General features: G+C 33.4%; 1 protein-coding gene across 1 annotated transcript; it reads left to right on the top strand.

Moving 5' to 3' along the window:
- Positions 1 to 12,413: 12,413 nt before the first annotated feature.
- On the top strand, positions 12,414 to 12,908 carry LOTGIDRAFT_112050 (hypothetical protein; the record flags this gene model as incomplete). The annotated part of the gene is made up of 1 exon (XM_009050482.1): positions 12,414 to 12,908. One exon carries the CDS (start codon positions 12,414 to 12,416, stop codon positions 12,906 to 12,908), a length of 495 nt encoding a protein of 164 aa, XP_009048730.1.
- Positions 12,909 to 14,208: the final 1,300 nt, after the last annotated feature.

The following is a 14,208-nucleotide window of genomic DNA, read 5'->3' as shown; positions in this document are numbered from 1 at the left end:
CCTCTTGATCAACAATTTACGGATGAATCGCCCAGCTCTTCGGGACAAGTTCCCATACCAGCTACATCACCTGGTCTCAATTACAGATCGGATCCTACATCGTTATTATCATCTAAACCACAAATACAGACATCAAGTCGTTCTGTCGCTTACTCCTCACCACCGCCATTGCTAGCAGTGGGTGGAGCATTGCCATTACAACCATCTCAAACAGTATACCCATCAAACGGCGCTCAATATCCATACTACCTCAACATGCCAACCTCAGACACATCCAGGGGCGTCATCACTCACGAATCGAACGGGTCCAACAGCTCAAGTCACACATCCATGAGAATTAATTATCAATCAGCCTATAAAGAATTAACTATTAAGGAAGAACAAGACGACAGTAAGTCGCCGCCGCCATTATCCATCGCTCTTGATTCTGCCGAGGTCAAACCTCCCGTCACCACCCAATCATACGATTATTATCATCACCATGGCAACCAGGGATACTCTAGCGACAGTTGGCAAGGATCTCCTAGCAACAGCAACAGTTATGGGTCGGATGAAACTTCGGAGCAACCATTGCAGCTAACTGTCCGAAAAGACGCAGACAGTGGTGATCCAGCTGATAAAAAAGAATCAAAAAGTCCACAAGCGTCGTCATTTCCGCTAAAATTACGTCATAAACTACCACCACAAGATTATTATTCACCAATCGAGTCATCTTCTACCTTTCCGCCACGACCTTACGTCAATGGCCTTGCTCAGCTGTCCGAAATTGCCTTAGCCCAAGCCAACCCCCTACCTCTGGTAAAGAAAAGTCCGCATCTTCCACATCAATCGATGCTGGGCTTTTCCCCTGGTCAAAGAGGCTCGGTGGATAAACCAATCAATCCCAAATACATTGATCCAAAATACGTAGAAAGAAGACGCAGAAACAACGAAGCGGCGCGAAAATGCCGTGAAAACCGTAAGTATGTTACTAATATGCGCGAAGCCAAATCTGACTACCTTCAACAAGAGAATGGGAAGCTGAGGGAAGAATTGGACAGTCTTCAAGAAGAGATGAAGCAGCTCCGGGAATTGATGGAAAAGAAGAGACTAGAGCAGGGACTGACAGAGCAGGAAATGGACGAGAAAATGAAGGAAGGTATACCGTTTGAGCAGACTGAAGAGAGCATGGCGGAACAGAGACGTTATCATGAAATTGAGAAGAAGTTAGCTGAACACGTTGACGCAATGAACGAGAAGAACGCTGAGGATGAAGAGCTTTATATGGACGAATCAATTGATGATGAGGAGGCGATACAAGAAAGACGAGAAAGTACCGAGGACGTCAACAGTTCAAGCTCGTGATCAGGATATCAATTGTCTTTTTATTATCAGACAATTTAGAAGAATCGAAATCAGAGGTGCTATGTTTTATGTTTTTAAAAAGTGCTTAAGTCATAATGACAATTTGAAAAATATTACGTCTTAATTACGCTTATCATGATTACGTCATAACTACGCTTATCATGATTACGTCATAGTGACATGGTTACGTCATATAATTCATAATGACATCATCAATATTTCATGACGTAATGGTTAAATGTTATTGAACTTAACAACAGTGTGTTGGATTTTAACAAAAGGGACTTAAATGGCCCACTTGTATTCATGATGAACTTTGTGACATTCATTCATTGTTTTTGATGAGAATATCTTATTGTTGCTGACTTTCTGTGTTTAAAAGAATTGTGTGTAAGGTGTTTTTGTCATGAACTGTACGGGTTTACTTGATTTTCTGGCCAGTAATTTTGTTTAGAAATATATCTCATGTTTTCAATGAATACTCGACCTTGTCGAATTGATTTCCATGTATTTTCGCTTCATTTTTAAATTACAAATGTGTCCGGAGGGAAATTAGTGCGTCAGACACGAATAAACGTCATGCAATCATACGAACTTACTGGCAGCTGACTGAACGATAACAACATCGGAGACATTGAGAAAAAATCAGACCTATTGTTACTTTAGTTGAATTCGTACAAATTGAAGAATTATTATTATATTTATTAATGGAGGGAATATATTATAAAGAGTTAAATTGATCCAGGGTGTTATCGACTCAGGATCCTCATTTCATGTTTTATCAAATAACGGGTAACCACAAATATTGTTCTCCCTTGTTGGGTACTATCTCTCAAACACAAAACGAAATAATGTTCAAATTTGAATCAAAAACTAAAGATGATGTTCTTGCAAGTGAATTTCATTTTGACTTACGACAAAATATAGAAAAAAAAACTCAGGCAAGAGTATTTGTACTGTTTTGTAGAATACATCGGATATCACGAACCTTCGTTTAAGATAGAAAGAGATAGTACCATCAGATTATATTAAAAACTGCAGGGAAACAATGTGTTATGTATATAGAAGAAATGTAATATTTTATACAAATTATTCCTTAAGAGATAGTTCTCAGGTAGTAATTCAAAATATTCTGACGAAAAAGGCACAAACTCCTTATCTGCGACATTCTTCAGTGCAGTTTGGTCATTGTTCGTCTGAGTATTTTGGATTATGTTAACGTATAATATTTATAACCTTTTAAATTTGTGACATTTGTAAGTTGTTTTTTTCTTTTGTTGCTTTTTAGACACTTATTGCTAATCTTCGGTGCGATAGTCATAATTTTCAAAAACTTCTCATAAATCACTTAAGGTATTAAAATTGGTATTTCATGTGCAAAACATGAGAAATTTGATCCATTTTTTTCGAAAAATGACGCATGGTAATACCAGGAAATACGTTTGATTGGTCAATTAAATTCAAATTAGATTTGAAATTTTTATTGAACCAATCAACTGTGATTAGAGAAAAAGTTTAAAATTAAAAGTTTAGGGAAAAAGGGGGATGTAAACAATATATGTTTTTTTTCTGATTCACTATTTTAGTCTTAGTTTTTATTATCGTATTATTCTTTGTAAAGCACTTGCTTATAGTTCACCAGAGGCCAATATGACTGCCATGTAAGGTCAAGGTCATTCTGGAAGATTTCTATTTTTATGCTTATACATCTTGGAACATCCAAAGACGCGCCATTACTTCAATTTAAAAATTATCATTTAAATAGACGCGTGATTCGGTAATTTGTAATGGTATAAATCTTCTTGGATGAACAGGACAACTTGGCATTGCGAATCTAAACAGACGCTGCAGATATGACAGTACTAAGACTACTTATTGTGTTTGTGAATGTGTGCCATTTCGTATCTTGACATCTACACATATTACATATAACTCTAATATCTTTTAGCTTTATTTTATACAGCAAATTCATCTATATTTATATCTATCGTTAAGAAATAATGATGCACGGTCGTTCTTTGTAGATTAAAACTTCAATTCACAGAAATAAGGTCAGGTCGAATTATCGCACAAAATCGGTGAATGGGCTCGGATTAATATTGGTGATCACTTTTGGCTTTTTTATCATGGTCATTTTAAACGATTCTTACAAAATTCAGTTGAAATATGATAGTGTACTTAATGTTTTTCTCATTTGACACTCAATGGTCAATCTCCATAGTAACCGATTTTAATAAATATTTAAGATCGTCAGAAAGCAATGTTGTGGCATTTCAACAACAAATCAAATTTCTAGCAAGAAATAATCCAATTTGTTAGTTTAGATCTAAAATTACTATTATATATCATAGTATATCTAATGGTTAACTACCGTAAAAACATCCATCAAGGGAGTTAATCCGTCATAAATAAAGGGAGGTAATTATAGGTGATAACGAAATTAAAGTGAAAGTAATGATTGTAATTTTTCAAGTTTATAAAGGTCATGTTAGGATTGTACTGATTGAAAAATTAAGATTTATGTTCGAGATATATTTCTTCAGATTGGTTTGAGGTAATTTAAACATTTGTTAAGTTATTTTCATAAATGCTAGGCGTGATATAGGTTTTACGTGAGTAACTGAGCAATTTTGGAGGTCTTATTTCAAAAATTGCTTTAGCAAATCACAAATAAGTTATCTCTCTGTTCTTTAGACCGTTATTTTTCATAAAGTGCTTTTTTGTTACCTTTCCATTTTGAGCTAAAATCGTTATGTGCGTCTATCTAAGTGCTTTAGACCAGTTGATTTAAGGATCTATCAATAGTGTCATTTAATGGTTACGACATTTTGTTTTAATGAGCAAAGATTATTTTTGTTAGAGGTTGGCAAACTATCGTGCTTTTAAACTCTTTAATTCTACTAGATTATAGTGCTAATTGTAAATATGTTCCTATTATCATATATATCATGTCTTTAGAAACAGATGCCCGTCAACAGCCGTTGTTGTCGAGCATCTTGCATCGCTTTACAACTATACACTCTTTATAGAATAATTGGTGTTCTATAAATTTAAGCAGGTTTATCTCATTTCACATTATTTTCTCTGAACTAGATGCGACCAAACCGAAAGGACGAACTACAATGTTCGCCTAAATCTGGAAAACTGGTTACTTAACTAGGCTACCTCACAAAAGTTCAAATTAACTTTCAAAATCTAACCTTAATCATCTTTCTTGAAATTCAGTGAATTATTGCATAGGAACGTTTTTATTGTTTTGCGTTTAATGACGTCATGGTTGTTAAAATGCACGTGCACTTTGTTAATATATGTCACACTTGTAATTTGTTTTCTGTTTGACCTTGTATCGTCAAGGTCACCTGGCTATTTGGTGCAAACAATTGCCTTCGTTTCTGTTGTCCTTTTTATCATTTGATGGACGTAGTGCTTGTTTCCTTTGGTTCGGATTTTTAATTTTTGTAGAAAATTGTTCGTTAATGACATACATTTTGTTAAAAATCTGTTTTATACAGGATAATTTTAGAGCAACTTTTGTTATCTGCACAACTTCCTTGTTTCACTGTTATTTATAGGGAATTGGAGGTGAAATTGTGCTTTCATTTCTCTAAATTCTTTTTTTTTTTCAATAATAAGATTTGTGTATAACAATATAAATTTTTTTTTCTGATTCATTATTATTATTAAGCATATATTTTCCCTTTATTCTTTAGTGCTAATGTTTCAAATTATAATTTTGCTTTCATTTGAATTACTATCTAATTCAGATATTTTGATAATCACGTCACATTTAGTTGCCAAGTCTTGATTATCAATGCCTTATGTTTCATTAACCATTGTATGAATATGTGTCATCCCCGAACAGGTGATCGTGTCTATAATTTTGAAAGTCCGTATGTTTGTTTTTCCAGTAATCACAATGCAATTATTAATTAACCATTCTATTTATGACTTGTTATTTCCTTTCGAGTTATCATTTTAAATTGTTGAATATAAAACGAAGCGAAATATAAAAGTCTTATAAAACTTCTAACACAACATTTCTGTAAACATTTAGATAAAATTGTTTGAATATCGCAACTGGCTGAATTTGCATATTGTAACTCATCATTTGCATATTGTAACTCATCATTTGCATATTGTAACTCATCATTTGCATATTGAAACTCATCATTTGCATATTGAAATTCATTGCAACAGCTGAATTTACAAATTGCAACAGCTGAATTTACAAATTGCAACAGCTGAATTTACAAATTGAAACAACTGAATTTGCATATTGTAACTCATTATTTGCATGTAACAACAGCTGAATTTGCATATTGCAACAACTGATTTTGCATATTGCAACAACTGATTTTGCATATTGCAACAACTGATTTTGCATATTACAACTCATCATTTGCACATTGCAACAACTGAATTGCTATAAATGGTTAATAGCAAATATTTCTTACACTTGATGCCATTTTGCGATTTGGTGAAAGTTCTATTTATTAATGTCTATATTAAAACATCTACCTCGTTCATATATTCCACAGCTCGTTCATAGTTAAATTAATAATTATTGTAGCCTTGTTCACTTGTCTTTTATTTTGATCTTGTCAATAAACATTGTCGTCAATTTCAGTTTCTACTTTCATTTTTCATGGCAACAACCACCTTTCTTGTATTACGGAAGTTTGTAAATGCAGCCTTTTGGTTGGATTGTACTCAAGCAGATCAAAATAACATTAAGCCATAATGTTTGCATTCATTCTGTTAAAAGGCCTCAGATTGGCTGTATTCGCTGGCATACAATCCAATTCAATCAGTGAATTCCGTAATACACGAAAGACGGCTTTTGCGGTCAAGGTATAAGACGAAGTTGGTAATAGAATGACATTATGTTGATGTACCCACCCTCTCCTCCACCCAAAACCCCACCATTCCAAGCCATATTACCTACAATGTTTTTTTTCGAAATTCTCTTTTCCCTGCGTTCATTGGAGACACTGATAGCAAAGGTTTGCACAATTCCAAATTTCAGCCTTGTGGTTCTTGCAATTCCACTAATACTAGGTGTTGTATGAAAACCTTATTATAAACCCTTTATGGCAACTTCTAGTAAAAGAAAGAGAGAACAGGGTAATTGACCACGAATTACTTTTAGTCAGTAATGCATCAAAGATATAGAACACCTTTACCGACAGTCCACGAAAAAACCAACAACTCTTATTTAAATAAACCTAATAATAGACCCTGAAAGAAATACCTACTCTGGACTAATTGAATAAGTCCCGTCCCCCAGGGGTCCCTACCTCTTAACCTAATGTGGGAGTCGGTCAACCAAACCTGTGTTTGAAGTTTTGGGAAATCAAGCTGTGTTCACCCTTCTGCATGAATTGGTAAAGTTTTAAAAAATAAAGACCGAGACTTTAAGAATATTAGTAAGTATCCATCAACTAAATTGAATTTAACGCTTGTGATTTCACATCCTTTCAAAAAAACACAGTGGACAAAATAATGAAATGGGCAGCCACAAAGTGATACCATCTGCTCTAGTATGGTTTAGTTTCCCTTTTCTTTCTAGAGGCAGTTTGGTATCTACAAAACCTGTAGTGCAACTTTCCTAGCCAAATTGGCTACAATGCTGATTGTATGAAATTGTCAGTCTGTATTCGCCCAGGAACAGCAATGTTAGAACGTAACACTCGATAGCATTACATTTCGGAGAATTTATTAAACTACATTAAACTCTATGTTTACATCGGATTGGACTGTGATGTATAATTACCATGGTAAGCTATGGAGAAAGAGGATACTAATTTGGACAAATATTTTTTAAAATATAAAGTAGTCTCAATCCGATTAGATTAGGTAGGGCAAGGAAACACCTTGTTCCGAGGGGTCAGTTGTAAGCCCACCATTGTAAAAGGATATACCACATTTCCCCGAGGGTGTACTAAATATTTACCATTTCAACATCATATATCGGTGTATCGTTCATTTCTCAAACCATAACAGATCAGAAAACACGAATGTAAAACGTGGAGAACATCCTGGATCAATAAAAGTTTTTTTATTCGACTTCTTTACGTTGGCCTCGAGAGCACGCTACCTTACCCACGACTCTCAGAAAATAGATTAAAAAAATACAAATAAATTACAATACACGACAAATTTAGTGAGATTTATTACGAAATCTAGCAAGTGAATTTATTTTTAGAATCTGATTTTATTTTTAAGATAATAATATAACAGCTTTATATACTCTCAAATCTAAATATGGCTTCGAAAAAATATTTTGAAAATCAACTGTGACTATAAGGAGATTTTCACTGCTGTTCACATGCATCTATTTGCACGATTCTAATTTTCTGCTAAAACTAAGCATTTTATGATGTATATAGCTTTCACAGAGACTATAATATATATTTATTAGCAGTTTTGCGATAAGTATTTTTATATTAACAGAAACCATGATGATAAACAATATCACGAGTAGTGGTTTAGCAAATCTTATGAAATCAGTCTTAATTTCTCAATTCTAGTGATATTGAACTATGGTGATTTAGGTCCAAAACTTTCTCCATTTCTTAATTTCTTAATCGCCCAAAGACTTGCTTAATATACATTTAAGTTTACTGATAATGACTTGTTAACTCTCTGGACTTCTTACTGTAGTAGAAGATATTAAGTGGACTAGTGGACATAATATATATATGTATAATATCTATATCTGATGATTTATGACCAAAAAGATTCTCAATTTCTTGAATTTTCTATCTCATCAACGATTTGCTAAATATCAATTTAGTTAGATACATTGATGTACACTGGTAACGTCTTTATACCTCTATCTTTAGTACCGCATATTATGACTAATACGAGATTTGGACCAGCATTCTTGATAATTTATGACGTTATTCTTGATTTCTTGAATTTATTATCTCTCCCAAGAACTTGTTGAATATCAACTTATAGATGCATTGATAATTACTGCTAATCTCTTTACTATGACGAGTAGTGGACTAGCGAGTCAGTCTTCATGTCTTAATTCTACTAATCTCACCAAAAGACTTGCTGAATATCAATTTAGTTAGATACATTTATAATCACTACTAACCTCTCTACTATGATAAAAGATATGAGAATTGGACTGGTATAGACTATATAAATATAATATACAACTGATGATTTATGACCAAAACATTCTTTAATTTTCTTATCGTCCATTTGACCTCCTTCTCACCCCGCTATATGTTTTATTTCCGCTATATAAAATGTATTTTGTACCGAACTGACCGATCAAGTTAGCTATTGTATACAGGCAATCAGACGAACCGTGGTATGCATTCGATCTATGTTTTTTTGATCCTATTTCCACTCTGATGTGACGACCACATGTTGCTTGCGGTGTGAAAATCTGCAATCTTGAAACTGTTGAATACGAGAATTGTGGGAACAGGATTTAATTTGATGGTTCAAATATTTTTAATTTGCTATCGCAAGGTCAGCGATGTATATATATAAGTCATGTGATATCACATATGTATGAATATTTTAAACAAAATTTTCTCATTCAGCCACTGATAATTTTGTTTTATTTTCATTGAAGATATGGGATTTGTTACGTCATCAAATCCATACTACAAGGCATACCTCAAACTTTTAGGGTGTGTAGCATTAACAAAAAGAGATGGGATAAGTTTTTGAGAATTTTCTTCATAATTACAACAAATATTTTATAACACACCTCTGTATGTTTACTGTTAATTTTGCATTTTTTCCAGTTCTGCATTATTATAAGTATTGTGCAATCGTGGAGTATACATCATGCATCACTTCACTAAGTAAATTCAACTCAAAGTCTAAAAAAATGATGCACAATTATTGCACAATCGTCTGTAATCCGAAACATCTGCCTCTCTTCCCTCTCAAGACTCTAATAGACAATTGTCAGGTTTGAATAGACGCAGATGTTTCGGACTAAATCATCTGAACAAAAAATAAATCTAAAAATGCACAACACTTATTGGGTTTTAAGATGTAAAAGGAGATTTGTTTTGATGAACAATTAAATGTCGTGTTATTAATTATTGCATCGGTGCGCACAAACTGAGGTTACATCGACCTTTTCATTTTCTGGTGCATTATATAGTGCATCTGTCCAGAGGCGTTTCTGAGGGAGACAGCAAAGAGACTGGCCCGTCTTTGCCCCTCCTCCACTTATGTAACAAACAAATCGTTTTATAGACTCTAGAGGGATAACATTTCTCAGAAATTTAGATCAGCAACACGAAACGTGTTCAGTTATATAACACACTAATCGCCTGAATGTTATTCACTCACTCAAGTAGAAAGGAAGGGCTTTTTCAAGTTAGAGGAAAACGTTTTGTCCTTGCTCGACATTTCATCATGATAACAACATAAACATATGTAATAAATACATTACACAGTACATAGAAAATTACACATGAAAAGGAGTTTGATGTCCTACTTTCCTGAACTGTAATGATATTTTTAGAATAAAGCCAAGCGTTTAAGAGAGCAATAAGGAGTACATACATTCTTCTGATATTCTATGTCAATACGGGAAACAACTTAACGACGCCTTACCTTCATTCCTGAATTGACACTCATGACCATTAGAAATGAAATGAAATGAATGGAGTTCTACGTCCTATTTTTCTGCACCATATGGGCTAATGAAGACGGGGTCGTGACCATTCAACAATTCCCTAACCAATGTTTTTGGGGATTCCATGAATTTTCCTATTCATCCATGTAAATAGTACTCGATCGAGTCGACAAGGGTACATCAACCCAATAATATCTATTAATCAAATGCAAGTAAAAATTTTCCTCCATATTATTATAAAAGCAAACAACTTAAAGTACATGTCATGTGAAAATTTTTAAAAATTGGTCAAATAATCCAAGTGTCAGGTTTTATTTTGGTGTTTTTATGGTAAAATGAGATATTTTATCCATTATCTGTTTACTCATCCAGCCATCAAGTGTCAAATAAACATTTTAATATGTAGATATACTCTGATGTTTTATTTATGTCCGTTTAACATTTTAGTTTGAAACCAGATATTACTAGAGGTCCAAAATGAAATGAATGTTGTTTTACGTCCTACTTTTCTGCATCATGTGGGCGGGTACTGTAGGTCAAGATTAGCTCATAAATGCTATATATCTTGATAGATGTCAACCAGTTATATTCAGTAAAATTATGCAGTATTTTCGATATTATTGTAGGTCGAGATTAGCGTGTAAATGCTAAATAGGTTAACGAAGAAGAGAGAGAAGCAAAAAAAAAAAAAAAAAAAAAAATAGAACAGCTTATGTTCACGAGAACTTTTGCCAAACATCTTAACATTGATCTTTCCAAATATCATCCGCGCCCGATTCGATTGGAATAATGATAACTTGTTCCATTTCATCGAACTTTCATACCGATTGAGATTAGAACCTACGACCACTATACCTGTTTTGACGTCTTAAAAGACATCCAAAGCTCTAACCGATTTTGCTACAGGAATGTGAATAGTTTTACAGTGTTTCCCATATCTATTTCTGTAGAAACTCGTCCACTACATCGTGGAAGTGACTGAGTAATGTATCGTCACACTGTCTGACTGTTTTTAGATATATATATATATAAATATATACGACACTCGGCAGCGATCTGTCAATCTTTAATAATTTAGAGGATGACATGCATAATTTATTGATATTTTTAAAATGATGCATAGGACAACAAATTTCAACATTTCTTTTATCTTAAGGACAACAGATGTCAATATTTCCGACAGTTTCACGTAAATTTACAATGTAAGATTCTCACAAAATCAAAATATAAACGAGATAAGCACTAAATAAAAGACAAGAGCATGTTTCTACTCTAGATTCAGTAAATAAAGATATGTAACGCTATGCAGTATGCTATACTGGAAATTCATCCAGTGAGACCAGTGTGGTATGTTACCTAATAAATCAAAAACAAAGGGACAGTCGTTTTTACCAATCATACTTTAATCTAAAAAAACAGGAGCAAATCTAAGTTAATCTGTTCACAATAATGTTCACAGCTTACCGTCGAAATTTGAGGTTTCAAATCTATGTGTGTCATCTTTATTTGAGATACTGTCATATATATATAAAAGACATGTATAGAAATAGGAAAAGAAATTCCTCGTTTGAGATATTTTGAAGGAATTTTGCGATTTTCTTACAAATCTTGTACTTCTGAGTAATATAGCCTAACCTGTGGAATGGCCTAGTCATTAGGTGTCGTGGTGAATTCTCTTTAAGATAAGGAAAATTCCAATGCCACCGTCACTGCTTCCTAGAGTGTCTACTTTCATCACTAAATACCTAAATGTCTAAAGAATTATTATTAGATATTGTGTGATATTTCAATGTTTTTTGTTAAAAAAAAAAAATTTTTTAATTATGCTCTTGCAAACTTGATTTAAAGGGACGGTCTGATTTAACGCGAGGAACCTGGTTTATTATGAGTGATACTTCATCCTGTGCATAATTTCTTACCGATGGCGATCGAGGAACTGTTTTCAACATTAAATTTGATTCAAGTTGGAACTTTTAAAAGAGGAGAAGGACATACAAGCGGTAGAATATTTCAGGTTCCATGCTTCAAAATGATACGAAAAAAATCAGACTGTCTCTTTAAATGATAAATGTTTTTAAAAAATGCAATCGATTTATTATTTTTCATCTGCTTAACCTTTTATCAAATGTCACAACAAGCAGATTGTGCAATATTTAAATATTGTTGTTAAGTTAGATTCTAGAATGATATCTTATCTCCAAGAGGTCTTGCGACATCCCAAGAAATGTCGTTAAGCAATAAATTACTACCTTGAATTAAACAATGAATTAAAAAAAAAAACATAATTGCAAAATAGTATCAAAATACTGAGGGGGAAAATTTAGCAGATGTTTTACTGGGTGTTATGGTGAAATTGTTTTGAAAAAGCAAGCACATTTATTTCCCTTACTTGTTATTAGTGAAAAAAAAAAGAATTAGTTTACAATGTTTACAACAATACGTTACGGAAATGTATCAAAGAAATATTGCAGAGCATCGTAGAAATATCACAAAGCATCGTAGAAATATTACAAAGCATCGTAGAAATATTACAAAGCATCGTAGAAATATTACAAAGCATCGTAGAAATATTACAAAGCATCGTAGAAATATCACAAAGCATTGTAGAAATATTACAAAGCATCGTAGAAATATTACAAAGCATCGTAGAAATATTACAAAGCATCGTAGAAATATCACAAAGCATCGTAGAAATATCACAAAGCATCGTAGAAATATTACAAAGCATCGTAGGAATATTACAAAGCATCGTACAAATATTACAAAGCATCGTACAAATATTACAAACCATCGTAAAAATATTACAAAGCATCGTAGAAATATTACAGAGCATTGTAGAAATATCAAAAAGTATCGTGGAAATATTACAAAGCATCATGGAAATATTACAAAGTATCATGGAAATATTACAAAGTATGATGGAAATATTACAAAGTATCATTGAAATATTACAAAGCATCATGGAAATATTACAAAGTATTATGGAAATGTTACAAAGTATCATGGAAATATTACAAAGTATCATGGAATTATCACACAAAAACAGAATTTCAACACTTTGATCCTCTTCTATAAATCAATATAGACTCCGTACAACGATATATTGAGTATGATGAAATAAGAGTTTATGATAGAGAGTTTGTGAAGAGGTTTACTACTTCCTTTTAAGTGTACCAAGGATCGTTTATGGCTCCTATCAGCATCATTATATTACATCACTTAAGAACTACGCGATGACATTTGTACTTTAATTCAATGTCAATATGTCTGTACTTTTATCATAAATTTATCTACTGACATTTGATAAAAGTACAAAAGAATGTCACAGCGCATTTCTTTCATCAAAGAAGGTAGTCGCTGTGGTTCAATGAGCTAGTGATTGCAAACCTTAAGGCCCAGATACAGACATACATCGAGTTAAACCTGCGGATCTTTCAACAGGGTTTACCCCTATCAGTGATGCTGGTGGGAAGGGCTAACAAGTGAAAAAGGGTCTAGTCGTTTGCATTAGACAATAAACCGAGTCCCCGTGTGTCACAGGCAGTGTACGCTAAAGACCCCACTACAATTGGAAACCAAAACACTGCATGGCGTTACCCGTCTGAATTAGCCAAAATAAGTGAAGAAAAGTAGGACGTAAAACTCCGTTCATTTCATTTAGTCAAACAAGCTTATTGTTACAACGAATACGACTAAACCGAATGGTATGAACGACTATATAGATCTTCTATGTTCTATGTGGTCAAATGACCCTTGCACTAGTGGCCGAAGGGAGGTAACTCTATTGAAAGATATTTATCTTCAGACCGGTGTATTCTTTAACTAATTTGAATTTGCTACATTTGAGAAGCAGGGCATATTCAATGTTTCGGAATACTTGATGCTACTATGATGGGGTTTGTAAAACTGGGGACCCCAGATAGCTAATATTGTTTACCAGGAAAGTCTTATTCATTCATAGAAGGGAAATAATCATAACACACAAGTAGGCTACAGACCGACCATATTATAGATTCCGCTCAAATATAACCAAAAGTAGACCTCTGTAACGAAATGAGGTTTGTACTCCCAATTGTACCCAAACTCTATTTCTAACAAATTTTGAAACTATGATTTGTGTACATTTTTGCCCAAAAATATTGCCAGGATGCGCCAAATTGATTCTATTTTTCCAAAAACTTTCTTAAGGGGAAACCCGACAGTTATCCTCCCCCTCCCCAGTTAAGTCGGTCTGTCAATTATTT

The sequence above is a fragment of the Lottia gigantea genome (genome assembly GCF_000327385.1).
Source record: "Lottia gigantea unplaced genomic scaffold LOTGIsca_15, whole genome shotgun sequence".
NCBI lineage: Eukaryota > Metazoa > Mollusca > Gastropoda > Lottiidae > Lottia > Lottia gigantea.
Note: the sequence above shows the minus strand (reverse complement) of the source record. Positions and strands in the feature narration are given on the sequence as shown.